At 47.4% G+C, this 26,810-nt stretch overlaps 6 protein-coding genes across 6 annotated transcripts; 2 read left to right on the top strand and 4 right to left on the bottom strand.

The window, feature by feature from the left end:
- The first annotated feature begins 925 nt into the window (after positions 1-925).
- Positions 926-3,008, top strand: VC83_03504 (uncharacterized protein). Its single transcript, XM_024467150.1, has 5 exons — positions 926-1,161; positions 1,220-1,768; positions 1,825-2,341; positions 2,392-2,584; positions 2,639-3,008. The coding sequence occupies exons 1-5, from the start codon at positions 1,098-1,100 to the stop codon at positions 2,951-2,953; spliced, it is 1,638 nt and encodes a 545-aa protein (XP_024326036.1). The 5' UTR covers positions 926-1,097; the 3' UTR covers positions 2,954-3,008.
- A 222-nt stretch (positions 3,009-3,230) lies between these two features.
- VC83_03503 (uncharacterized protein) lies at positions 3,231-5,103 on the bottom strand. Its single transcript, XM_024467149.1, has 4 exons — positions 4,890-5,103; positions 4,193-4,769; positions 3,759-4,127; positions 3,231-3,681 (listed from the first exon to the last, which is right to left on the bottom strand). The coding sequence occupies exons 1-4, from the start codon at positions 5,021-5,023 to the stop codon at positions 3,313-3,315; spliced, it is 1,449 nt and encodes a 482-aa protein (XP_024326033.1). The 5' UTR covers positions 5,024-5,103; the 3' UTR covers positions 3,231-3,312.
- A 402-nt stretch (positions 5,104-5,505) lies between these two features.
- On the top strand, positions 5,506-7,519 carry VC83_03502 (uncharacterized protein). Its single transcript, XM_024467148.1, has 6 exons — positions 5,506-5,732; positions 5,788-5,986; positions 6,052-6,361; positions 6,429-6,735; positions 6,799-7,110; positions 7,194-7,519. The coding sequence occupies exons 1-6, from the start codon at positions 5,545-5,547 to the stop codon at positions 7,417-7,419; spliced, it is 1,542 nt and encodes a 513-aa protein (XP_024326034.1). The 5' UTR covers positions 5,506-5,544; the 3' UTR covers positions 7,420-7,519.
- Positions 7,520-7,672: 153 nt separating this feature from the next.
- VC83_03501 (uncharacterized protein) lies at positions 7,673-9,092 on the bottom strand (the record flags this gene model as incomplete). Its single annotated transcript, XM_024467147.1, has 3 exons — positions 8,801-9,092; positions 8,062-8,748; positions 7,673-7,969 (listed from the first exon to the last, which is right to left on the bottom strand). The coding sequence occupies exons 2-3, from the start codon at positions 8,683-8,685 to the stop codon at positions 7,673-7,675; spliced, it is 921 nt and encodes a 306-aa protein (XP_024326031.1). The 5' UTR covers positions 8,686-8,748; positions 8,801-9,092.
- A 1,719-nt stretch (positions 9,093-10,811) lies between these two features.
- Positions 10,812-12,413, bottom strand: VC83_03500 (uncharacterized protein). Its single transcript, XM_024467146.1, has 2 exons — positions 11,847-12,413; positions 10,812-11,738 (listed from the first exon to the last, which is right to left on the bottom strand). The coding sequence occupies exons 1-2, from the start codon at positions 11,904-11,906 to the stop codon at positions 10,929-10,931; spliced, it is 870 nt and encodes a 289-aa protein (XP_024326032.1). The 5' UTR covers positions 11,907-12,413; the 3' UTR covers positions 10,812-10,928.
- Positions 12,414-22,266: 9,853 nt separating this feature from the next.
- On the bottom strand, positions 22,267-26,708 carry VC83_03499 (uncharacterized protein; the record flags this gene model as incomplete). The annotated part of the gene is made up of 3 exons (XM_024467145.1): positions 22,267-23,251; positions 23,319-25,903; positions 26,296-26,708. 3 exons carry the CDS (start codon positions 26,706-26,708, stop codon positions 22,668-22,670), a joined length of 3,582 nt encoding a protein of 1,193 aa, XP_024325791.1. The 3' UTR covers positions 22,267-22,667.
- Between the last annotated feature and the right edge of the window lie 102 nt (positions 26,709-26,810).

The following is a 26,810-nucleotide window of genomic DNA, read 5'->3' as shown; positions in this document are numbered from 1 at the left end:
ATCCACTATTCTTATACTAGTATGTAAGGTGGTTTTTGCCTACAACAATGACAAATGGCAGTACTACCTAACCTTAAGAACTAATGCCTTAGATTACTATAATCCATTCTTAATTACTAAGCTGTACCTTCTTTGCTTTTACATGCCTATCTAAGCTTGTTATAACCATAGTAGTAGAGATAACACCTATTATAAACCTAGTCTTATTAAAGTTGTAGAATATCTCTTCATAGATGTCATATTTCCGCAATTATGTTACGTAGAAGCTCAAACCAATTACAAATGACTTCTAGGTCCTTGTACTTAGCTCTCTAGTAGTCGTATTTGTGCTAGAAGCGTGTCTAGAGCTCTACATGCTACTTGACAAAGTTTAAAGCCTAACGTGACCTAACATGTAGCACGTCGCATGTTATAAGTAATCGATTTACCATATCTTTAACAATAGGCATCTGTAGAGGAAATCCTTTAGCAGCTAGGTGGAGTATCTAGGTTTGTTAATTTCTGTGAGTTGGCTTAGATATTGTGTCGTGAAGGTATGCCTAGTAAACGACGACCTAGCTTGCGGTAGTCTATAGAAAAGGTCCTAGCTACAACTCGAAGGCGTAACTTTGGGTCGCTTTGTAGAGCTTAGATAGCTAGTCGTAACTGCCTTTCATCGGTTTTTTAGCGGCATGTTTTGTTATGGAGGAATTTAACATTTAGTTGGGGGTTATTGTGGTCGCGATATTTTGGCCGGTTCGCTAACTTATACATGTACGTTATTGACATTAAAGAACAAATCATTTGCATACGGAGTACAATTGCAGAGGACCCATTTCTCGGTTATGTACCTGCGTCTCACTTTGCTTTCGCGTCTCATTTTGCTTTCGCCGACCAGCCGTAGGTGGTCGGTGCGGACACCGACGATTACCGTTCAAAACCTCGGCAATGGCAACCAAAGGACCTGTGATATCCACCCAAATCCACTCAACTTTCATAATGTTTCTACTGGTTACCAGCTCATTGACCCATTTTTAGGATATAATTATTCGATATCAAAGCAAGTTACACGTAGATTATCTTCAAATCAGCGTAGAGTTATCATTCAAATCGTCACTATGGTTTACCAGGCAGACCAGAACTACAACGTGCCTGACGTAGACCTCTTGTCCCTCTTGTTCGGTTCGTACCTGAGCTCAGTTTGCCACCTGGAAATCAAACGAATTAATACGTATTATAGACTCGAAACATTGTGACGCGGCCGAGGACACCAAGATTCATATTGAAGCCGGCAATGATGCCAACTCTGTCACCAAATGGCAAGCACGAGACTTGACCCAGAGAATTGCCCATGGACTGAGACACAACTTCAACATTGGTGCGTCGGGTCCTGGTCGAGATGTTGTTGTGTGCATATCATCTGGCCAGCCTCTCCTGCCAGTTTTCTTTTATGGAGTTATCGCTGCAGGAGGCGTGTACTCTGCTGCGAGTTCATCCTTCACGACAGCCGAATTGGCGCGCCAGATTACTCAAGGAGGCAGCAACTTGGTAGTCTGTAGCCCTGACACCCAAGATGTCGCTGTGGCAGCAGCGAAGCAGTGCGGTGTGCCTCTTAACCGGGTGCTGTGTTTGAAGTCGAGCCCGGAATGGGGCTTGTCGTCACTTGGAAACAATCAAAACTGTATATCTAACGAGAAACTCGATTGGAAGAGGATCACGAATAAAGAAGAGCTTGAAAATAGCCTTGTATGCTTGATTTATTCGTCAGGAACCACTGGGCCTCCAAAAGGTTGTCTCTCTCACATACTCACTTCTTGATACTTGAGCTAACCAGCCATCCAAAAGGAGTTCTCTTATCCCATTCGAATATAGTATCGGCGGCCTTCATTACGGGCGAGCTCGGTAGAGAGTATATAGCAAAGCGTGGCACCCCTTTCGAATACAGGACCCTCGCCCATCTGCCAGCCGCCCACATAGCTGGAGTTCAGGGATATTTCATCAACCCATTCTACATGGGCGGCGCGGTATACTGGATGCCCAAGTTTGACTTCCAAAAGTTTTTGGACTTCAACAAGCGCTACCGAATCACCTTTTTCTTCAGCGTCCCTCCTATTTACCTCCTGATTGCCAAATCTCCTGTAGTAACCGACCAATTCGAACACCTGGAAATTGCAGTTAGTGGCGCTGCACCCCTCGGAAAAGAGCTGCAGCTGGCAGCTAGTCAAAAGTTGGGCAAGGGGAAAACGTTTATTAGTCAGACTTGGGGATTAAGTGAGACGACTGGTAGCGTCACAGCAATGCCCTGGGGTAAGAACGACGATACCGGCAGCGTCAGCCCGGTGCTTGCTAATATGCAGTTGAGGTTAGTATTTTGACCACCTTTTATATTTCATTTGTTAACTTTTAACTCAGACTTGTCGATGACGACGGAAAGGACGTTGCTGCTGGACAACGCGGAGAAGTTCTCGTCAAAGGCCCCGTGGTCACCAAAGGATACCATAATAGCCCCAAGGTGACGAAAGAGGCTTTTGTTAACGGATGGTTCTTGACCGGAGACATTGCGGAGATACGTAATGGGTTGGTCTACATTGTGGACCGAAAGAAGGTAAAGCAAATCAACTAATTTTCTCCGGGAAAGTTCATGTACTGACATCCGCAGGAACTTATCAAATACAAGGGCCTTCAGGTGGCACCAGCCGAACTGGAAGCTATCCTTCTCTCGCACCCGATCATTCTAGATGCTGCCGTGATTGGTGTCGAACAAGAAGGAACAGAAGTGCCGCGCGCATTTGTAGTTGTGGGCAAGAAAATCTCTGAGGAAGAGATCAAGTCCTTTGTAAAATCCAAAGTGGCGAGCTACAAGCAGCTAAGAGGCGGCGTCGTATTTGTGGATGCAATTCCCAAAAATGCGTCCGGGAAAATCCTACGGCGAGAGTTGAGAGATGCTTCGAAGAAGACCACAGCGAAGCTGTGATTATCAGATAGTGTTTCCATAGAATGTAATGTTTGACTTTGTGGCGCGTGTGGGCTGTACCTAAATATATACGCCGCCTCCACACATCTTGCTCCACCAGCGGCAGGAGTGGCCCCATAGGTGGCGGCTGCCAAATGAAACACATTGTGGCCCGTGCCAAACTTGAATCAGGCCAATCTAATCTCAGCTACCCCCCCGCCTCTCCACACTATTTGAACCTCAACCACTACATAACCACTACATACGCCTTTTCAGGCGATTTCCGTTATTTCTTTCATGTGTATCCAGCACAACGACATCGGAAGACCTGTCTAGGAGACTTCTGCACCCAATAATTACTTCTTCAACCTGGTAGTATATTACAATCTAGCTTTTACAGCTACGGAATTTTCCATTTTAGATCGCGTCTCATTTTCCTTCTTCCACGCCTCAATCCTTCTCTGGTGTCCCCCGTCAAACAACTCCCTCCAGCCCTTCCCAAACTTAGGAAGTCTTCTTCCAGGCTGCCCCGGCGCAGGTTCACCAGCAAGTTCCCTCACAGTCTCGAAATACTCCTCGAAATTGGGGTACAGCGCGGTGAAGGGAACGCCGTCGCCCTTGACAGCAATGCGGTCCGTTTCCCATTTCTCCTGCTCTGCAATTGACGGGAGCTCTACGCGGCCCGCAAAATATCGGGCTGCAAGCACAGCTTGCCATTCAAAGGCTTTAAATGTAAAGCCGGCAGCAATCTATTAAGTTTAACAAAAATCAGTCGTTTATTCTTTTGACTATACAGGGAGATTGGATTTTGGGGGCTACTACTCACGGCGCCAACGAATGCGAGAGTGGGATCCTGTCGCTGAAAGATATGGAGGTAGAGACCGGGCAGGCGATTATTTGTGACTGGAAAGTCAGGAAGAAAAGGCAGCGTCAATGAGTAACCCGTGCCCAATATAATATTGTCGACATTGTCAATGTGCGACCCGTCTTCCAAAATGATGGTCCTGCGACCTTGTGCGCTTTCAATCCTCTTGACAGCTGGCCGCGTCTTGATATCTGAGTGGTCGAACGCTGACTTGCCGAAGTAAGGGTGCCATTTTCCTCGCACGACGGCATTTATTGGGTGCTGAGCGACTCCGATGAGGTCACGGGCAATATCCATCCCAGAGACTGATGCGCCAATCACAACAACATTCTAAGTCGGCTTTAGTATATGCACATAAAAAAAAGCTCAGCTTATGTTTTCTTGTTCAAACATACCTTTTGTCGATATTTCTCCGCTCCTCTGTACCCCTTACTGTGCTCTACCGACCCCAGATATGCACTGGCGAATCCCTTCAAACCCTCAATATGGGGAACATGTGGAACCGTATAATGTCCACTCGCCACCACCACCGCATCAAACTCCTCCGCCCACCAGTAATCCCGCTCTGACCCCGCCTTTCTCAGCGTCAGCTTCCAACTTGCATCGACCTTCTCAACCCTCTCCACTGTCACTCCGCATTCCACAAAATCCTTGTACCCTTTTCTGTCCAGCAGTCCTTCGATATACCCCTGAACCACTGTGTGGTGGCGGAAAGGGGTGCTCGGACCATGCCGTTGGATTGACCGTGACGTCTGTTTCACGGGAATGGGCTCCTGTGAGAACTCCATCGTATGATAGTCAATATTTGTCTCGAGCAGCGGGTAGACGGATGTCTCATCGTGGCGATATTGGGTTGAGCGCGAGACATATGTTGGGAGAGAGGGAGGGATATCATGTGGTTTGTCTGCGGTGCGGCTGGCGAGCGTCTTGAAATCGGGGAGCTGAGGGGATCTGTGGGCCGGGTCTTGGACCCTGAAATAAGTAAGTTAGCATTTCTAATATATTATGCTGTCGTGGTATGGCCTTATGCAATCTATAAAGATCTATAACCAAAAAAAAAGGGCGTGCAGCGAGTCTGAGCTGCCTACGTACCAACATCCGCCGACCTTCTCCCGACGCTCAAAGACGCGAATGACTTCGAACGCCTGTTCCTGCGCTAATGCGTCCACGGCGATGGCGCCGGCAGGGCCCGCACCAATAACAGCTACCCGCTTGATGCCAGACATAATGCCTGGATTATAAGATAACGATGAATATAAAATACCAAAGGACAGGAAAATAGACAAGATTTCGATTTAAAATCGCCAAAGCCGCCAAATGCCGTTATTTTTATTTAGCAGATGGAAAACTTATAGGCCATCATTAAGGCCTCGGGGTTTGGATTTTAGTGTTAGATGTGGGGCGACACTTGGAGTTCGCAATGAAGTGGGTGTAAGGCGTGATTATGACCTGTCTAATCGCATCCAAGAACAAACCGCACAGTAGAATAGTTTGAATTTCTGTTAATTGACACATAATACATGGGGTTCATGTGGGTTGAGAGTTTATTTGTAAAGCCTATTAGTCTTCGTTGGAGCATGGAATCTGCATCCTTGTTGCCATGTGGAAGTACGTATGCAGTTATAGGATTGTGTGATCAAGATATTGAAGGTTTATGGATATCTTACCACTCCCTTTCCTTGTTTGAGTTCTTGTCTTTTTGTTGTCTCCCTGATTTAATGTATACGCCTCTTCAACCCGTGTTATTATGGTCGCCACTCTAGATTCCTCAGACTTGAAGTCTTCAGTAATCGTAGACTCCCCGAGCACTACATCAGCTTCAATTCTGGACTTGGAGAAGTCCTCAGATATTACGGCATCTTTGACCGCACCAGGTTTAATTCAGGCTGCCGGCGACAATGTAGACACAGCGGCTTCATTACATGCTCGATCGAGGTCAGATTATTTTCAAGAAATCGGAAATCTGCAAGCCTGGCTAACCTCCGTACAGAGTTGATCTCTCCGTCCTCCCACTTCTCCTTCTTGGTTTATTCGTCTTCCAGCTTGACCGTATGAATCTCGCCAGTGCGCTCACAGCAGGCCTCAAAACCGACATTAAAATTACCCAAGCCGACGTCAATCTCGGGAACCAGATGATGTTTCTAGGTATTGTGGTGCTTGAGATCCCCTCAAACATGCTCCTCCAACGTGTAAGTTACGTCCCAAGCATATCTAGGCCCGAGCCAAGACAAAGAAATATACTAACAAGTTCCAGATCGGGCCCCGAATATACATCAGTATCCAAGTTATTATCTTTGGTTTAATGGCGACTCTACAAATATTTGTGCGCGACAGGACTGGGTTTCTTATCATAAGGAGCTTCCTCGGGTTGGCCGAAGCCGGATACATACCAGGTGCCATATACACCCTCTCTACCTGGTACCGACATAAGGAATTGGAAATGCGAGTAGCAATATTTTTCTTTGGAATGTTCGGAGGGAATGCATTGAGCCCCCTGCTGGCCTCTGGTATTTTGAAGCTCGGAGGTACACATGGACGACCAGGCTGGCAGTGGATTTTTCTCCGTGCGTTTGTATTCTCCCCAGGGACCAGTGTAGCCTCGTCAACACATTGTACTGACTCCGAATACAGTTGAGGGTATCTTCACCATTGCCGTTGGTCTGCTCATCGGATTCCTTCTCCCCGGTTCACCCGAACGCCCTCGTCCTCTCTTTTTCGAGGGCCTTGTGCGCATCTCCGAGTCCGACGGCGCACTGCTCCAACAACGTATCGCAGCCGATCTTCCAAACAAGTCTTACGAATCCCAGCATATACGTATCACTCCGGCTAAAGTCTGGAAAACACTGTCTCACTGGCGCCGCTGGCCACATCTTGTGTCCACGAGTCTTGTATTCTCGACATGGAGCTCGCTAACAACTTACACGCCAACAATTATCATGTATGCCAGCTCTCATTCATCTATTTAGTTGAAGAATCACCATAATTTGCTGACTTATTCCAGGTCTCTGGGTTTTGACCGTACAAGTGCCAACGCACTTGCCTGCATTGGACCCCTCATCGCCCTTGGAATCGTTTTCCTCTTCGCACGTCTGAGCGATTACACGAACCGACGCGGCCTCATGGTCATGATTGCGATAAGCTGCTATATCACCACTTTAATCATAGCTCGCGCGACGCAGTCACACGTGGGAAAATGGAGCTGTTGGGGACTGTGGACAGCCGTAAACGCGTTTTCAGTCGGCTACCACCCGGTGCAGAATACGTGGTTGCAGCTGAACTGCCACGATCCGGCAGAGAGGAGTATCAGTATTGCGTAAGTTCCAAATCCTTTGTATATTATGGGTGGCAGTTGGTAGAGATCTGCAGCGCGAACCGAAGGCTGATTGGATTTTATAGGCTATGGGTGATATCGGCCATCTCAGGCCTGATGTATGGGACGCAGTACTTCCAGGAAAAGGATCTGCCCCTATACTCGCGTGGATTGGAGATTATGATTGGTGTCTCAGTAGCTGGACTGGTGCTAGCCGGTGTTCAGGTTTGGATTTATACGGCATATAATAGAAAGACAAAGGAGTTAAAAGAGCACGGTGTGGTTGTTGAAGGGAATAAAGGCAGAACTTAACATATTACAGTAATGAAGTGCTATAAGACGTTATCACTTGTGAAGTTTTGATAGCATTCAATACTGTTCAATTCACCAGCTTTGTACAGAAAGAATTGGGTAACTTATCAATTTATCATCAAGAGATTTCTATATACTTCCCATGAAACAAAAACAAAACAAAAGATGTACAATTTGAAATAATTCCAAAAAAAGGAAAGGCGGCAGAAGTGCGCATGACTAAGCCATATTCTTCATCCTTCGGCGCATATCCTTACGTAGACTTCATTGCGTATATTCGAATGAACATAGGTAATTGAGGGTACACCGACTTGATGACCCCCAACAAGACCTTGTAAGCTCTCTTGTGAGATTTTGAAGTCTTGAGACCATACGCGTCCCGCATGTGCGGCGGCAGCCATTCTGCCGTCATCAGACGCAGCAAAGGCATGTTAATCTTAGCCCACAATGGGAGCTCCTTGTTCCAGAGAAGATCCTTGCCAACACTGATAGCCTGAGCTGAAGCTTCAAAGCTTGCAATACTGCGGTCCCTCCCAGAACGCTTTGCGGTCTACGGGCCAATCCACAGCGTATTCCTGGTAGATTTCGTCGGCCTTGGCCTCGACATCACCGAAAAATCTTTTCGGTGATGTCAAGCCCCACCGCATACAGCGTCGGTGCAACCCACAGCTGCAGGTCGACATCGTTTGCAGAATAAGTTGCCCCCTGGACAGGGGCATGAGCGCGGTGGACCATGTCAATAATGGTTTTCTTCTCATCCACGTACCAAAGGCCATGCAGTAAACATACGTCATGGTCCACAGGAGGTCCATAGGCCTGTACGCGAAGTTGCTGTGTTAATTGACTCCTTGACCCACACCGGGGTTGGCGACCTGGAGCAATTGCGACCGCGCCACCAGCAAGAAGAATGGCCTCTTGGACCACTTTTTGCATCTCCTTGGGCTGGAATGACGGATCCAATGGGTCTGGCCTCTTCGAGTACTTCCCACTTGCCAGGCTTTGCTTCTCGGGGCTCTGTGGGCTCTGTGGGGTCATTGTTCTGCTGTCCAAGATGGAGGCAAGCACAGCAGTATTTTGCAGGAACACTTTCACAACAGTTATATATTCAGAGCAACTTGAAATTACCTTGGGCCACAAGGCTACGAAACGCCTATCGCGGCAGCATTTGGTAGCGCCGGCAAATTCTAGTTGGGATAGAATCTTCCCATTATTTCCTCCACCGCCACGATCGGCCATATTGGGTATAAACGAAGTCGATATACACATAGTTGCACCATGAGGGATGAACTTGGAGTCTTCAGGGGAACCTCGGGAGGTATGGACGATTCACTAAGTTATGCCACTAGTCAGCGACGTTTCGTAATGGCTTTAGGCAATATACATTGAGGGACCCGGCGAAGCAGGAACATCCATCCGGCTTTGCGGAGACTCATCTGCGAAAGAACCCCCATCGTCCACAGTAGGATAACCTTTCCGCTGAATCTGAGCAATCGATATCAGCGTTTTTGGCCTCAAAGCGGACCAAAAGCTTGACAAAATACCGACGTCGTGATGGCACAATGTCGTGCTTTTGTGCGGGGTAGAACCGGGGGTCTAGAACAGGGGCTAGAACAAAAGGTGGGAATTGGCCACGTTGTATTTGTATTGGATCGTACGTTAGACCACAATCGGTGAATTACCATTACCGTCTATCTATGGAACTGGTGAAGCCACCAGACTCTCGCAAAGAGCAAAGGCTGGCTTGATTATACGTCGCGAGTTATCTAGAGATTTACGGAGCAATCAGGTTGGCTAAGCTGAAGCCTAAGTTTGTCGCCGAGAGCCAATTAATAGTCGATATTTACCATCTTGTTCTTTGTGTTTCGACCCACGCCGTTACTTCAATCTATCCATTGCACATATCGCATTCTATCGTATTCTATCAAAAGGTGCAGAGTGTCTTTACATTCCATACTCACATTCTGCTCACTAACTGGTGGGAATCTAGAATCAGGCAGGATCTTAAAGCCGTCGCGCGAACAAATACGATCAAATCGACTCTTAACAGGTTCTGGCCGCTGCATTCACTTTCATATACGAATTTACGACTCTGCATCTTTCTCGGTAGGCGAGATCTGCTAAGGATTACAACACAGGAAGTACTCTGTTGACATGGGATAGATCGTTCGTGGCAGCACATCACAAGTCATAACTATTCCCGAGGACGTGTTTGCAGGTCAAGAAAAAATAGGCTTTGAACTGTTTCCTGCAGTAGACGATGAGAGGAAAATAACATGCAAAGGTCAATCAATCCGAGTATATCATCCTGATACACCAGAGAATCCGCCACACTATAAACATCACGACGTTAATATAGTCGGCGAATACCGTCCCTGCTGGATATGTGGTTCGCGTGATAGGGGGATACATGAAGTTCATGTAGGCGTTAGTTTGAATTTGCCCATCTTGTGGCCAACAAGGTGATGGAGATATCTTAGCTCGGGTCCTCGGGGACTGTAAGAGAGCCTTGGTGTAACGCTGCTTCCTAAACGATAGATTGCACAGAGGTTTCTTACGCAAGGTTTCTTTATTAAAGGGGATCAGACACAAGGCTTCTAAGTAACACGTTATAGTATGTAAAGAATACTATATTAAGTTGAGCACGAAGCTCCTATCTAAGGGAATACTATTACTTATATAGTAGCGTCATGCCTAGTAGATAGTTCCGATAGTTAGATAGTTCTAAATATCTATTAGATGAGTCACGTTACTACAGCTGTAACATTAGGCCTCTTAAACGCCTTGTAACCTAACAGATGGTCTCTTATAGACCCCACTACTTCAAAATATAATTAAATAACCAGAATATGTATTAAAACTAAAGCTACTTAGAATCTGATAAACTAAGTACTTCTACATCCTCCTGACAAGTTCCCGTATTATGAGCTTTTCCACAAGTGCCATAGTGCCGACTAGACAACTTGTCCTCCCCCCTACCGCTCCCCTCCGCACACAAGTCGTATCGCACCTACTCATCCACGTCCATCTGTGCTAAAAGATCTTGTGCATCCCCTACAGTAAGTACTGACGGACACAAGTCTTTTTAGCCCTCTGGTGTTTGCTAAGGGCCTCATTTACTACACGAAGGGTATGGACCTTAGCTAACAATAAAGTCATCTCATGTGCTAAGCTCTCGCAAAGCTACGTACGTACTCATAGCCTGCTCCTATGCCTACACCTACGCCTCTTCTACACCAAAACCCTCGACTTTTAGGGGGGGTGAAGAGGGGAAGAGTATAGCTAGGGCTATTATATTAATCTTTAGAAGAAGACATAGTTATAGTAAAGATAGTATAAAGTGTTGTTATTATTGCTTTTGTTTTAATAGAAAAGTTAGTTAATCTATTCGAGCATAAATACTATATCCAAACATCAATGCAATGCAAACCATTCCCTCCATCCATCCATCGCCTAAATACTATATCCAAACATCAATGCAATGCAAACCATTCCCTCCATCCATCCATCGCCTAAACATTAGCGCTCCTCTTTGCAATTTTACAAGTCGCCAAACACTGCTCAACCCCCTTTGCAATGCTAGCTGGAATCCTCCCCTTGAAATCATCAACCTGCGCTCCATCCACCGCCTGTCCAAAAGCAGCGCTGACCACATCCCCACTCAGCGCGAACAGCTCCTCCGCCACCTGCCCAGTTCCCGGGTCCTCCGAGCTCAAACTCGCCACAAATGTAGCTGCCTTGCACCCGGTGTTGAACTGTGTGTGCACACTGCCCTGGTAGAAGACCGTCATCTGGTTGGCACTGACGTCGTTCTGGACCAGGCGGCGCCCGCTCTGGGCGTTGCCGGCGGTCGTGAAGACGCCATTCTCGACAATCATCTCTGTGTGAATCATGCCTTGGGTGACGACCTGCAGCTCGGTGCCGCGGAGATGAACGTGGGGAGTGTTAAATCCGCATGGACCGAGGAATCCAACAGCCATCGCAGACTGCGTGCCCACAAGCGCTGGGAATGTCTTGCGGTTTGCGAGGATGATGTCGCCGCCTTTGCCGCCATTGCCACGGTTGACGTCGAAGTTGAAGAGGAAGGAGGAGTGATCGGGAAGAAGGGCGATGCGGTCCGCGGAGGTGTCGGCGAGCGCGAGTTGAGCAGTCAGGGAGAGGATGGGGTAGTTCCTCTGGGTGATGGGCGTGGCGATGGTGGTGGTAGTAAGGGAGAGGATGGTTGCGGCGAGGAGTGGTGCGAGTTGCATTTTGGCGGTTTGGGAGGGTGGTGGGGTGAGATGGGAGTAGGAGTCAAATGATTGAATTCGGGAAATGATGCGCTGTAGAAAAGCTGAGAAGACTGAGGAGTTGATGGAGAAGCTGATGATAATGAAACAAAGAGATACGATACTGGCGGATCAACCGGAGAGTTATATACTCAAACTTACCACAGTCCATATACGCTGACCGCGCGTCCGCCTCAAGACCACCACCGTATCTATTCGCATCCCATCTCATAACTCACCAACGGCTTACATCAAATCTTCAACCCATCAGCCATCCATGTCAAAGGTAAATCTCCCATTCGCCCAGCACCCGCTGACGTGAGAAAGATCCAAAAATATCCCAGCCAAGCGCAAGCGAGCCAACGACAACAGTTTTGTTTGCTCTTCCCTGTCCGGATCGCGAGGCGCCAGAGGGACCGCAATGCGCCACAACGCCCGCGGCTGAGTTGTGTTTCGTTTCGACGCGGAAGATTTCTGATCCGTACAGGGGTGTTGGACGGATGGGGAGGTTTTGGGTTTTGGGGGTATAATCAATTGTTCCCTTTTTGGGTATAAGTGGATCAGATGGAGAGTAGTGTAGGATTTCGGGATTTGTTGGTGGTCGTGATATGGTGATATGAGGGGCACAGGGGCGTGTCCAAGATCGAGATGTATATTGTACGTAACAAATGCGAAGACGCGTGACTAAGATCTATCCCATTAAACAAGGCCATATTTAGAATGTTAAGAGTGCTGCCGTAATGGTTCCAGGACACTATCCTTGGCGGACTTGACCGCCGATATTACACATCAGCGAACAAAGTGCTGAGGGGCTCTGAGGCCCCCCCAACATTACCCTACCGAACGGCTAGCACGAGTCCGTATTGCTCAATCAGGTAATAGCGAGGCTGATCTCAATGAAAACTTTGCAATACTACGTAATACCACAAAACCAGTTCTCTACAACTGTGAATGCCCTCAATTCTGTAATAGCAGTCAACTCAATATGGCGTTGCAAGTGGATTCTGAACTGGCTGGAGTCCAACGTGACGATCAGGGTTAGCACAAATAATCATAATAATCATGAGTAACGTCCTCCACAAGCGAGTGTCGCATACAATGACAGATCGTAACAAACTTTCTAACAACAACTACTATAGACTAGAAAATCAATTAAATTAATTATACACCTATTCTATAGTATCTTCGTAATCCCTTTGACATGTGCGAGCATTATGCCCAGTCTTACCACACATTCTGCAACGTCGTTGCTGTCTTTCAACCCCGCCGCCCTGTCGTAGTTCTTGAGATATCTGCTCTTCCACAGCTAGGTGAGCAAGTACATCCTGCCCTTCTTGAATTGTAAGGCACCCTCCTTGTTGTATACGCCTTTTTTTTTTCGCTTTTTGCGCTGACTTGCAACTTCATTTGCTTGTTGTAAGGCCTGAACTTCCGCCTTCATTAGAAAAGCAGAATGCACCATTGTTTGAGCACCTCTTAACAACTGGTCTAGCGCATTGTTAATAGGAGTTGGTGAGCTATTTTGATGGCATATAATGTGATCTTTAAGATGCGTAGTTTGACTTGCTAGCTCTATTAGATTGTGTGGTGTTTTAGGTTCCCATGAAGCATCCTCAAAGGTTGGTGGTGTTAAAGGCCCTAGTTGAATGTCAAGCTGTGACAACACAACATCAGGACAGAATGGAACTAGCCCTATAGCTCGAAAACTACTGCAGATGTTCAGCTTTGTGATTGCGTCTGTGAAAGCCTGCTTAAAGGCAGGAAGAAACTCAACTTTCGTAACATGGTTTATATGAGTGCGGATTAAGCTCTCAACTTGCTGTCCATATGCCTTCTTAAGTGGTCCAAAGCAACTAACATCAAGCGGTTGAAGTAGATGAGATGAGTGCGGAGGCATATAAAGCAATATTATACCATTCTCCTTACAGTATTGCTCAAACGGTAGAGAATAGTGACTCTCATGGCCATCTAGAATTAACAGGCGATGTGCACCAATGTCATACTGACATTCGTTGCACTCAGTTTGCTATCAAACTCAAGAGCAAACTTAGAAATCTCCTCCTCAAACCTACAAGTCACCATACATATCTTGGCTTATCACACCAACAACAGAAGCAATACTACTCAACGATTGCTGCAAACTCTTCTACTACATCTGTTTATGCTACATACATCACGGCATATCATTTGGACACTCATTGAACAAGTTATTAAGAAAATCTCCTCCTTAAGGGGGTGGGCCAATACTACCACATGGCATATCTCTACCAACTAGAGGCCTAGGAACATGAACGATAGCTCTAGAAGCTTCTACAACCGTCTATTATTCATTACACGTCATCGCTCCTTAGTTACCCACAAGATTGGTTAAGTTATGACATAATTTATCTATAGGTACTCTGACCTTGGACCTCCTTTTCACTTCCTATAGGCTAGGAACCCAAGAGATGGTTCTATGGGATTCTCTTACGTTCACTACATGATTAGCAAGCTAGTTGTGGGTCGCACTTGATTTCTAATACATTTACCAAGCCTGGTTAGTCATGGAAAGTCATGGAAAATGAGAGAACTACACTCCTTTGGCATAAATAGGATTGCCCTTTCCTTAAGAAAGGGCAAGCAGGCAATACAGTAAATCGACTATCACATACTTCCACGTCTTTTACAAGCTTCCAAGCATTCATCTTGTTACTCCTTGTTTCTGAAAAGTCAGTGAGGTGTTAACCTCCGACTTACCCCTGAGTTCCCAGACTCAACATTTGTTGCAACTTGTCTGAACCACTTCACTACATCACACACCTGATTGCTGCGTTGTGGAATAGTCTAAGCTACAACCCTTTGGCTCTGTTTCCTAAGACAGTGTGTTGTCTTAGTAAAATCATCCCTTCCTTGGGTGGCTAGATTCTCACATCTGGTGCACCCACCATTACAATGTGGTCATATCGGCCCAGTAACTAAGGAGCAATGACGTGTAATGAATCATAGAGGGTTGTAGCAATCGTTGAGTAGTATTGCTCTTGTTGTTGGTGTGACAAGCCAAAATATGTATAGTGACTTGTAGTTTTGAGGAGGAGATTTCTAAGTTTGCTCTTGAGTTTGATAGCAAACTGAGTGCAACGAATGTCCAGTATGACATTCATCCCCCGTTTCCATTTTTAGGCTGTCTGTAGTCCCTAGCCATGTGGCCGGACTTGTTGCAATTGAAACAGAGCCGTTCCTTAAGCTGTTGCTCCTTGTTAGGGTTGTGTAGGCGGTTGCCTTGCTTAAAGGTGGCATTGAGTTCCATAGGGTCTAACCACCAGTTTTCTTAAGAATGATTGTCTCTCTTTCGACCTTCGTTACCTCGATACTTGTAACTCTTCTTTAGTATTATGGCTACGGTAACATGACATCATGGTTACAGGACCAGGGCCTAGTAACGTGACATGTGAGTCACAGGGGGCAAGCGGGGTAGGCTGCCATGTGACGGGGCTAATGGATAGTTGCAGAAACTAGTGGATATTGGATAGTTGAGCTATCCATGAACTATCCTGAATATCTAGCTATCTGCCAACTATCCAGATTACCCATGAGGCATGACGCCACTATATAAGTAGATAGTATTTCCTTAGATAGGAGCTTTGTGCTCAACTCAATATAGTATTCTTTACAATACTGTAACGTGTTACTTGGAAAGCCTTTGTGTCTAATCCCCTACCTCCTCTGTCAAGTCAACCTTACGCAAGAAACCTCTGTGTCTTCTATCGTTTAGAAGTCAGTGTTACATTTAGGTTGTTATAAGTTCGTCATTCTTTCTAGAACTCGTATAGCTGGTTGTCGATCTAGACTGTATGTTCAATGAGCAAGACCATGTCTTTTGGTTTTGCTTTGTCCTATCATAGGTATTTGGCTGCCTTAGGCTCTGGTCTAGAATATACTGTAGCATCATCTTCTCTTGGATATTATCAATTAGAGCATTATACTCAAACAATATTTCCTCATCATTTATATAAGTCGAATCAATGATATCTACAACAGAGTAGTGTTCGAATAGCTGTTCCCGTTCAATTTTCTAGCGGTAAAAGACAAGCATAATTCCCTGTATTGTATCAGGGGTCATTTGGTTGCGCTTATAATTGCAGACAGCATGGGCAGTGCTAAAGACCCGCTTAACAAGAGCTTCTAAAGCAGGAATACAAAGTATATCCCAGGCCATAGCACCAAGTCCTGGGAATAGTAGTTCGTTTTCTTTCCACCATTTTAATGGTGGTTGATGGGAGGGTGCTAATAAAAGTTAGTAGTGATTACTATAATTATTACTATAAACTTACAGAGGGCAAGGTATCGCTCAATCTCTCCTCCTTGATCTTCAGTTTGACTGATGGAATTATAGCTTCGCTTCCAATTCAACATTAGAGCCATTAGGTTCTTGTCTAGTTCCATATAGTGTGATTGGTGCTGCTTCGATCTTTCTTGGTTTGCGTAATGTTGAGTGTATAATGCCCGAAATTCCTTCTCAAAATGCCTTTGCCAGTTTGTATTAGGATTCAACTAACAATAATCAGGGTTAAACACTTCCATCTTTAACCATGGAGATAGAATAGCACCAAAAGCATAGAAGTTACCAATACCTGTACAAGATAAGCTATAATACTTATCAAGCTTTTGTACAGCTTTATCAATAGCTTTTAAGAGCTTTGGAATCCATGGATCTTGTAATGGTTTAAGCTGACAGGTACACTCCTCAAGCCCTTCAAATAGGTCATCATATGCTAGTAACAAAGCCTAGTTGTGCACCACTTGCTATACCTATATTTGAAGTCCAGAAGCTAAACTAGCGAGTAACATTAATAAGGTAGGTGATATGTTTCCACTCTTCCGAAGTAATATAGAAGATAATAGCTGGAGTAAACTCAGTTGTAAACTTATTTACTGCTTCCTATAGTAGGACTGCTCGTAGCATCATATGTAGTGTTGAATCCTACTAGGTTGACACATCTTGGATAAGTCATAGGACTTTTGCCCCATTTTTAATGCATTGTCTTTGAATTCCCATAAATTGCTCTCTTCAGTATGAGCTAGAATTCACAAAGACAGCTAGCTTCTGAAGCTAGTATAGTATTAGTTGTGATTACTATAGTGATTACTATAAACATACCTTGGCAAGTGTCCATGGAAGGCCTTTTTCCTCACTTAGATCTTTGAGTTTGTCTACTAAATTGTCATCCCAGTCAATCTATAGCTCTGAGTTTGATGGGTTTAATCGAATTGACCTAAGGAGAGCCTTCTGTGCAAGCTGAACAATATGTGCAAAGCATGGGATATGATTAATATGTCCATCATGGTATCTTGTTGGCTCAGACGTAGCATTAAAAAAGCTTAATGAGTATTATACACTTGCAACAAATCAACAGCAGAGTCATTCAACTATAGCTACAATATGTGACCCACGTTATAACTTTAACGTATTTGATATTATTTAGCCAAAAAGCATTCGACATGCGAAAAAGGCGGGCAAAAGCATAATGGCAAGACTGTTATTATAAATATTTAGGCAAGGCATTAGACATCTAATCGTCGTGACCAAACTTTTCGCTTCGCTCAAGGTTGGAGTAAGCAACATGCGCCACTTCACGCGAGAGGAAGCAAGTTGCGCCAACTCACAACTTGCATATGTTCACCGCTACTCTGTAACAAAACCTTTACCATAGCCACATGTAGTATTCAATCCAATTTATTTAATGGAAGAGACTCCACTATCAAATGCCTGTAAATGGCTAGCAGAGAACCCCTCAGAATCTGCGACTACTGCCAGTCGACTTTTCAAGGTCGCGCGATCGTCAATATGGTCGAGTATTGCCCGAGCAGCTTGACGGCAGCAGCAAGCTCAGCAACAGCAGCTACCCCAACATGGGGGTAAGAATAAGCTGCTATCTACTGCACAAATTGAGGCTCTTAAGAAATGGATACTTGAGCAGTATTACCTAGGGCTTGGAGCTACTAGGATATGATATTTGCTGCAGTCTGCAAGCTCCGGAGCCCACAGCCCCCGCCATCACAGAGTTTGCTTACAAAATTTATTAAAAAAGAGCTTCAAGAATACCACTTTATGACTACAAAGCCAATTGCGCAGCAGCATATGAAGGCTCAAGACGAGCCTACTGTTACTACTTGGTTTCGCGACTACCTTGAGTTTGTACTACAGCGTAGTATACAGCCAGAGTCAATTTGGAACAGTGTTGGCAGTAGTATTTGACTATTGCAATACTAGCTATTGCAATATTATTTGCAGTGCAATAGTAAAAATTACGATATTGTTGCAGTGCAATATTCAAAAGTACCTATCGCAATATATGACTAGGATATTGCAATATTTACAGGATATGAGATAGAGTTTTCACCGATCTCTTGTCCTGTAGAAATTGAAGCCTTTAATGTAAATACTATTGTATCAAGACAAAATGGACCCTTCAGGCGCATCATTGCCACCCCCTGAATCAAGTGTTCTTTCTAGCCACGATACTCCAGACCTCGAATCGTTCGATCCCGTCACATCCTCCTCTTCTACCAAACGATATAGACGAAAACCAACAGAAAAGCGTCGGGCGCGGACATCCTTTGTATGGAAGCATATGCCGGGTCCAATTGACACAATATATCAACAGGAAGGCTCTGAGGCTATATACTGGCGTTGCAAGTATTGTCCAAAGGAGTACAGAGAGTCTGGTGGTACAGCATTTATTGCAGTTCATCTACAGACTGTACATGAGATTGTTGATAGCCGGGAGCAACAAAACACCCTTCAGCAATTAAGTATATCTACTGCGATGGCACGAGGCCTTGAAACGCAATACAAACGACGTCGTCTTGACTCAGTTCAATCAACCACAATCAACCCATCAACTCTTGAGCAGCTCTTTATTCAATGGATATCACGTTGTTCGGTCTCGTTCAATATAGTCGAAATCTCTGAATTCAGAAACCTCCTTGCATACCTTAATCCAGAGGTCAATAACTGGCTTCCAACAAGTCACAGTACAATACATAAATGGACAATGAGATGCTACGACAACGAACGAAACCAAGTGATAGCACGTGTACAGTCAGCACTTTCAAAGATTCACTTTACCGTGGATCTTTGGACTTCTCCGAACAAGCTTCCTCTAGTTGGCATTATTGGCCACTATATTGCAGAGAACAGAGATCTTTGTCAATCAGTGCTTGGCTTACGAGAGATCCACGGAAGGCATACAGGAGAGAATCAAGCCCTCATAATTGTGAAGGTAATTGCAGAGTTTGGAATTGCTTCAAAACTAGGCTACTTCATGATGGATAACGCAACTAATAATAAGATTGCAACTCTTTCGGCCCTGCTACTTACTGAGTATAACATTGAATATAACGCTATACATCATCGGCTTCGTTGCAATGGCCATATTATCAATCTTGTTGCCCAGGCTTTCCTCTTTGGATATGATAACGAGGCATTCTCTTCTGAAAGCAACCCTGGTATATACACTACTCCTACCGAGTTAGAAATGGATCTGTGGCGTCAAAAGGGTCCTCTTGGCAAGCTTCATAATATCGTTGTATTCATTCAACGTAGTCCCCAGAGAGAAGAGACCTTTTTACAGTTAAGCCATGGCAGGCGTCTTATTAGAGATCAACAGACTCGCTGGAACTCTTGGTTTGCAATGATCGATCGTGCGATCCAGGCTGATATCAGGATTGCAATTGACCTTTATTGCTTTCAATACAAAGCTGACATTCAGTTGGATACGCTAGCACCTGAAGAGTGGACCAAGCTTGAGCATATCCACGAGGTCCTACAGGCTTTTCAAGAGGCAACCCTTGCAACAGAAGGGCGACAGGCTACACTTGAAAGAGTCTTGCCTACAATGGATTACCTCTTAGATCACCTTGAGCAGCAGAAAATCAAGTACATTGATGATGCATTTATGGCGCCAATGATAAACTTGGGTTGGGCCAAATTGAATCAATATTATACCCTGACAGAGAGGTCAGCTGTATATACCGCTGCAATGGTATTAATACCATCACAGAAGTGGACCTATTTTGATGCCCATTGGCCACTTGAATGGGTTATAGCAGCAAAAGAGGCAGTGCAAGATCTTTGGAAGAGCCAATACAAAGCGGCAGAGCTTCCAGTTCTTACTACCATTGAACAAGCCACAAAACCCAAGACGGGCCTTCAGAAGTGGAGAGAACAGAAGCAACAACAAGCACCTACTATAGACGAATACATACGATATTGTGACGCTGCCTGCACACCTATTGTAGACCCAAGAGCATGGTGGTTAGAGCAAAAGACAACCTACCCTGCACTCGCAGTTATGGCATTAGATATTCTATCAATACCAGCAATGGAGGCTGAACCAGAGCGCCTATTCTCGAGTGCAAAGGCTACAATGACAGATAAGAGAAACCAGATGAAAGCGGAGACATTAGAAGCCTTAGAGTCATTAAAGTCGTGGTTGGGCGGTCATTCCACAGCATGGTTGGATAGTTGGTAGGCGACAGCTAGATAGTGATAGTAAAGCCCATCTAATACTATCAGTATATTGCAATAGCTTCAATATTGCAATACTAATATTGCAATATATTGTTGCAGTGCAATAGTCGGAATTCAAATATTGTTGCAGTGCAATAGTAGATTTTATTTGCAATATATTGCAATATCACACTACTGGCAACACTGATTTGGAATATGGATGAAACTGGCTTCCGGGTAGGAATCCCAGGTGGTGAGCGGGTAATTGTACCGCTAGTAGCAAAAGAGCTCTACACCCCAAGCCCTGAAAATCGTACGTCTATTACTATCCTTGAGGCTGTGTCTGCTGTTGGAAAAGTCATACCACCTGTACTTAGTATTGTGGGCAAAATTCATATGGATTCTTGGTACCACACCAACCTTGAAGGCACAGAGCTCTTCTTGCTCTCCGACTCTGGATTTACTAACAGCCAGCTTGCTCTCCGGTGGCTACAGCACTTTGCGCAGCATACAGCTCAATATGATAATGGAGAGCCGAAGGTTCTACTGCTTGACTCTCACGTTAGCCATACAAGCGATGATTTTATCATTGCAGCTGAAGAACACAACATTATCATATATACCTTCCCATCACATCTTACACACATTTTACAGCCATTAGACGTTGGGATATTCCAGCACCGAGAAGCTGTGCTTGCAGCTATAAGGCATATGGATATTACCTATGACCTCCAGTCCTTTATGCGAGATCTCACTCGCATGTGGGAGCAGACCTTTAAGGAGTCTACTATAATATCCGCTTTTCAGAAAGCTGGTATTTGGCCGGTTAGCTGTGCTGTAGCTCTTGCAAAACTACATACGCCTACTATAGAGCCTACACCTACGCCTATACCTACTCTACCAATCCGAGTTTCTACACCTAAACCCACGACTTTTAGGGGGGTAGAAGAGGGGCTACAGCACTGGAAACAGCGGGTTCCAGAAGGCTTTAGTAGCCCCTCGAAGCAGAGCTACAGGAATTGGCTTACCGGCACTGAAGAGGTAGTAGTAGCAGGCCAACTTCAGGAGCTTGACCTGCGTACTGTACGGCGGCAGGTCGAGGAGTCCAAAAAGCGGGCAAGCCGAAGTAGGGCCCGCCTTCAATCTGGAGGCGAGCTCTCTGCTGACCGAGCCCACGAGCTTCGGGCTGAAAAAGCCGATTGTTTAGCCCAGAAGCTTCAGGCCAAAGAAGCCCGGATAGCCCGCCAGGCTATCAACCAGGCCCGCAAACAGCTCCGTAGAGCTGGAATTGAGGCCCGGAAGCAGGAACGCCTCCGGAAAAAGAGGGTGGCATTCTACACTAATGCCAGCCTCCCAATTCCTCTAGAGTGGGAGGACCCAATTCCTGACCCGGAAGCCTCTGAAAGAGAGGGCGAGAAGGAGTATGAGATTGCAGGCGAGTGTGGGAGCGAGCGTGGGAGTGAGGATGGGAGCGAGCGTGGGAGTCAAAGTGATAATTAAATAGAGTAGGCAGATTATGTACCTTTACATACAAATTACTATGGGCTAGTACTTACTCTCGAAATCGTGAGTTGGCGCAACTTGCTTCCTCTCGCGTGAAGTGGCGCATGTTGCTTACTCCAACCCTGAGCGAAGCGAAAAGTTTGGTCACGACGATTAAGCAGCAAAGGTTATGGAAAGTATCTAAGATGAGGAATTAGAAGATGAGAATTCTAAGACAACAGAGTCTGATTCTGAGGATGAGCTATATGTCTCGCAACGGCAGCTAGGTTTAGATCTAGAATGGAAGCGCTAGATGAACGAGCCAACTCTTGGGCCTAAAATTGATATACTCAAGTTTTGGGCAAGTAAGCAATACCAATATCCAATACTTGCCGCAATTGCCAAAGATCATTTAGCAATTCCTGCTACATCAGCGGAATCTGAGCGAGTGTTTAGTGTTGGTGGCGATATTATTACAAAGAAAGGGAACAGATTAGCACCATCTACACTACGATATCTTATATGTCTTAGGAATTGGGGCGTGGTATCAGCAGGTGAGGATTCAGAGGAAGATGAGGATGCATAGTTACTGTATTTCCATAGTCTATATAGCTATCAATCATGTTTTCATTTTTATACTCGAGTAGTACTCGTAGTACTCGAGTACTACTCTACTCGAGCCCAAAAACAGTACTCTACTCGAAGATATCTGAGTAGTACTCTGAGTAGTACTCGTGCAACACTGGGATTTACTCGTCCTGCCTATAAAGCCAAGTCTAATATAATACAACGGCGCACTCCAAACAATCACTAAAGCCTAGAAATCATCTCCAGAACCCGTGGTTGAATCCTACGAGTCTTATCTCTACATCACCATCAACAGACTGTGCATATTTCAGGCCGTACATATTTTGACATTCCCACCCCGCTCTTCCCACAACAATCACGCACGCTAAAATACAAGTCTCGTTAATGTAGTTATCCACCCCCGCCCAAATCACATCCAACCCTCAAACCCTCTTCCTCTTCTCCACCGCCCCCTTCAACGCCCTCAACTTCTCCTCCGTAACCCTAATCGCAACATCCATCTCCCTCCCCCCGTCCAGCGGCGGCGCCTCCCTCTCCACCACCGGCGCCCCACCCCCCTTCCCAACCCTCTCCTCAAGCCACTCCCAAAGCTCACTCTCCTCCCTCCTCCACACCTCGTCATACGCCACCATCCTCTCCGCGCCCCCCCACCTCTCCATCCCCCCACCTCCCCTGCGCTCGCCAAACCCAAACCATGCCGCGACCAACAGCCCCACCAGGAGGCCATACACCATATTCGCGCTCCCCATCGAGCCGAAGACATCCGCCACCGGCCCCAGGATGCCGTGGAGAGGCTCCAGGACGCCCCAGTCTGCTTTCTTGGCTGTGGGTTTGGGGGAGCGAGAGGGGGACGGCGTGGTCTTGGTGGTGGATTTGCGGGTCTTCCGTTTGCGTCCGCCGGCTGCGGCGGTGGTGCGTGTGGGGTGAGAGATCGCGGTGCGGAGGGCGGCGAGGATGTCGCGCGCGTAGGTTGTTTGGCCGTCGTTGGCGCCTTTTTCGATGGGGCCTGTGAGGGGGGGTGGGGGTTAGTTTGTGTGTTAAACCGAGTAAAAAAAAGGGGGGGAGGGACATACCTCGCAACCAACTCTTCCCGGTCCACTCAATCGTACAATTCATCTGCAGCCTCGTCCCGCCTCCCTCCGCCCACGAAAGACAGTACTTCGTCTTGGTGGTAAACACGTTCCCGCTCGGCACATCCGGCGTCTGCGTCGACACCGTGACGCTGACCGCTTTCTCGAGATCCATCGCGTCGAGTGTCTCGGTGATGACGCACTTCGTCTGGCGCGGCCCGATTGCGCCGTTGAGAGGCTTGATGTACGAGAATGTGCGCGTCTTCGTGTCGCCACCTAGCCCGCGCTTATCTTCCATTGTCAGCTCTGTGCACTTCTGATCCACCGTCAGCCAGCGCGACATCCACGCCGCTGACGCCGGGCCAAACATCAGGTTGTAGACCTTGCCCAGCGGCGCGGGGACCACCTCGTCGGCGAGAATCTTGTCGTAGTGCGTGTCTTGGTCCGAACACTCCGTCGGTGCATGCGTCGCAGGGCCAGGCGCATCTGAGCCAACTGGACTTCCCTCTTTCCTTTCGGCCGCGGAGCCGCCGGCGGCCGCGAAAGCCTTGCGAGGTACCGGCTTTTCGGGCGACCCTTCAGACGCCGCAAAGCTTCCAGAGCGCGCGGAGAAACTGAGTGCGTCATCACCATCATCGTCCTCGTCGTAAACGCCATCCTCGGTCATATCAGACTCGGATCCAGAGCCACCGCTCACGCTCGCGCAGTCTTCTTTTTCGGTTTTATCCCCGCCGCCGGTCTCGTCGATGCGGACCCCGTTCAGCGAGGAGCGCAGGCTGGGGTGGCCGAGCTTCCAGATGTCGACGATGAGGTCGTAGGTGGAGTCACGACTTGTGAAGGAGGCGAAGATGTTCTTGCTGTGCAGTGTGGAGATCATGAGTCCGTTCTTGAAGACTAGTGCTGTGCTGCGCTTCTCGACGGAGACGATCTCGTCAAAGCTCATCACGAGGGTTGTCACCCATCCGAAGATGTTGCTGTTGAAGCAGAGGTGGCCCTCTGAGACGTATAGACGACCGTGTGCGAGGATCTCTCGCTGCAAAGCACAGCTGTAGTCTTCAATTAGGTAGTCATCGTCAGGGACGCTACGGAACAGCTGGTGGAAATCGCGGTTGCGCTTCTTGCTCGCCACGGCGAACCCAGTCACCTTCGGCGTTGCTGCTGCTCCCGTCGCCAGTCCAGCTCCGAGGGTCGTCCCCGTCGCTGCAGAGCTGCCACGTTTCCGGCGTGTGGATTCCCGAAGGGCACTGCGGATGCTATTGCTCCTGCCAATGCCTGTCCTTCCATCGAAAATGCTCCCGTTCTGTGGGCTGTGGTCACCAGCAACACTGGGCTCAAAGACAGGCCATGTCTTTGTATGCAGTCCCTCGCCGTTCATCGGTGGTAGGTCCACCTTCTCCGCTGTCATGACAGGACTGGCAGCGCCAGAGCGTGCGGTGTCCTCTGGCCCCATCATCGCAGCACGGCCCCTGTTTAACTGGTTATCGTTAAACTTCGCTGTTGTAGGAGTATTCGAGGCACTGGTTGATTCGACAATTCCGAGATGGCTTAGACTGAGATCTCCCATGCCCAATGTCTTCACAGCCGGCTCCTTGGCCTCCGAATCACTTCTTATCCTGTTGTCGTCTATAGATTCCACCTCAACGTCATCCATAAGTGTGACAACCGTCTCTTGTGTGTTACTCCTTGCCCTCTGTTGTCCCGGTAGGGTTGTGTTTATGCTATTGGTTAGGGTATTCGCTGCGTTCTGCGCCGCCGAAAAGACTGAAGAGAAGAAGCCGGTCTGCTGGGTGTTCCCAGGGGTTACGGATCCGTTCTCCGGCGTCGGCGTGAGAGGTGCTGACGTGATATTCGACAACTTGCTCGGCCCTATACTGTTCCCGCTCGTTATTGATCCCGAGCGTATGTGTCTGTGTGATATCATGTTCCCCGACGGGGACGTCACCACATTCGGATTCGTCGAGCTCGGCGAGCCCGAGAAGCGCGGTGAGGCAGCCTCGGTTGGTGTCGGAGGAGTATTGACTATAGCCGGCGCAGCATTCTCTATAGTTGTGGGAGGCGTGCTTGGTCGGCCATTCGTCTCTATCATATATGGGGCCTTGGGGGTCTTTAGCCTCTCAGGAGACGCCCGAACCGTTTGCACCTCTGGCGACTGTTGCGGCGATTGCCTGTCGGGAAAGATAGAACCCAGCCTCGCTGCGACGCTGCCCCGCCTGTTTATAATGGAGGTCGGCTGCTTTTCCTTGCGCACTGGTGTCGAGCCCCTCGATCTCCGCTCCGGGCTGGAGCTCGGGCTGGGTGCCTGTCGCGGTGTGAATGCTTCTCTCAGTCTGCCTACTGGAGAAGCTGACCGCTTCGGCTTCAACTCGTGGGGAGCTTGTAGGGACGCCGTCGTGAGGGCGGGTGTGGAGGCGGTCGTGGAGGGTGAAAGGCGGACGGCGGCAGGGGATTTCGTAGGAAATGTGGTCGCGCTCGATTGTTGGGCAGGAGGAGCGTTGTTAGGTACGTGTGAGGATTTAATGAGAGGTGAGGAGGTCGTTAAGTAACCGCTGTGTGACGGGTGCGACTTGAGCGGTGGTGCAACCAAGGGTCTATGGAAAGCAAGGAGCTGTCAGAAGCCGAAAACAAGTAAAAGAAAAACGGCGAAGCTGAGCGAGTGTAGCTATGCAATTGCAGTACAAAAGAGAGTAATGGTATTTTAATATTGGGAAAGTGCAAATATAAAAGAAGGAAGTGGTAGAAGTTGTTGTAGTTTGTTGTAGTTTGGACGGGTGGAACGCCTTTACTACTGTCTCGCTTCTGAGGCGGCCAGTGGCGGTCAGGGGATGGCGAACAGCCTGAATAGCCTGAACAGCCCTGAACAGCCCTGAACAGCCCTGAATAGCCTGAACAGTGGATAATAGCTACAGAACTGCAACTTGTAGTGGGAAAATCCACAAGGCACCGCTGATAAATATATCAGAAAGAAAAAGGGCGCACTCACGACTCTTCCGACTCCAAGATCAACAGGCTGGCACGATCGCCCTCGACGTCGTCCGTCCTCGCTGATCCCGCCTCCATCTCCCCCTCAATATCCCTAGGCATATCCTCCAACGTCATTCTCTCCGCAACTGCCCTCCCCCTCGCCGCCTCTTCTGCTTCCCGCTGCTCCTTCTTGCGTCTCCGTCGCGAGCGTATCCGTGGCGGCAGCAGCTTGTCGATACCGTTTTTCTCGCGCAGCTCGCCAAGGCTGTACAGGCTGTCGGAGTTGCTACTGTGCCGCCCCGACAAGAACGACGACAGCACTCCGCCGTTCGCTAGGTCGCCGTTGCCAATACTGCCGTCGCTGATCGTCGAGCTCGTGTCGGCAGTCTGGCTGCGTTGCGTGGTCGGGGGCGGGCCGGAGTTCATGGACATGCTGCTCGGGAGAGAGATGGGTCTTCCTTTGAAGGTGTGTGTGTTGAGGCGAGCAATGCTCTGCTGTGCTGACGAGTGCAGTTCGAAGCTCGTTGAGCCCGT

Source organism: Pseudogymnoascus destructans (genome assembly GCF_001641265.1).
Source record: "Pseudogymnoascus destructans isolate 20631-21 unplaced genomic scaffold scaffold_6, whole genome shotgun sequence".
In the NCBI taxonomy this organism is placed as follows: domain Eukaryota; kingdom Fungi; phylum Ascomycota; class Leotiomycetes; order Thelebolales; family Thelebolaceae; genus Pseudogymnoascus; species Pseudogymnoascus destructans.
Note: the sequence above shows the minus strand (reverse complement) of the source record. Positions and strands in the feature narration are given on the sequence as shown.

Coding starts and splice junctions, on each gene's coding strand:
- VC83_03504 (XM_024467150.1), top strand. CDS start 1,098: ATGGTTTACCAGGCAGACCAGAACTACAACGTGCCTGACGTAGACCTC. Junction 2,342..2,391: donor CTTGCTAATATGCAGTTGAG/GTTAGTATTTTG, acceptor CTTTTAACTCAG/ACTTGTCGATGACGACGGAA. Junction 2,585..2,638: donor ACATTGTGGACCGAAAGAAG/GTAAAGCAAATC, acceptor TGACATCCGCAG/GAACTTATCAAATACAAGGG.
- VC83_03503 (XM_024467149.1), bottom strand. CDS start 5,023: ATGTCTGGCATCAAGCGGGTAGCTGTTATTGGTGCGGGCCCTGCCGGC. Junction 4,770..4,889: donor GAGAAGGTCGGCGGATGTTG/GTACGTAGGCAG, acceptor TACTTATTTCAG/GGTCCAAGACCCGGCCCACA. Junction 3,682..3,758: donor CTCTCGCATTCGTTGGCGCC/GTGAGTAGTAGC, acceptor TAAACTTAATAG/ATTGCTGCCGGCTTTACATT.
- VC83_03502 (XM_024467148.1), top strand. CDS start 5,545: ATGGTCGCCACTCTAGATTCCTCAGACTTGAAGTCTTCAGTAATCGTA. Junction 6,736..6,798: donor TACACGCCAACAATTATCAT/GTATGCCAGCTC, acceptor GACTTATTCCAG/GTCTCTGGGTTTTGACCGTA. Junction 7,111..7,193: donor GAGAGGAGTATCAGTATTGC/GTAAGTTCCAAA, acceptor TGGATTTTATAG/GCTATGGGTGATATCGGCCA.
- VC83_03500 (XM_024467146.1), bottom strand. CDS start 11,906: ATGCGAATAGATACGGTGGTGGTCTTGAGGCGGACGCGCGGTCAGCGT. Junction 11,739..11,846: donor GTCAGCGTATATGGACTGTG/GTAAGTTTGAGT, acceptor GCTTTTCTACAG/CGCATCATTTCCCGAATTCA.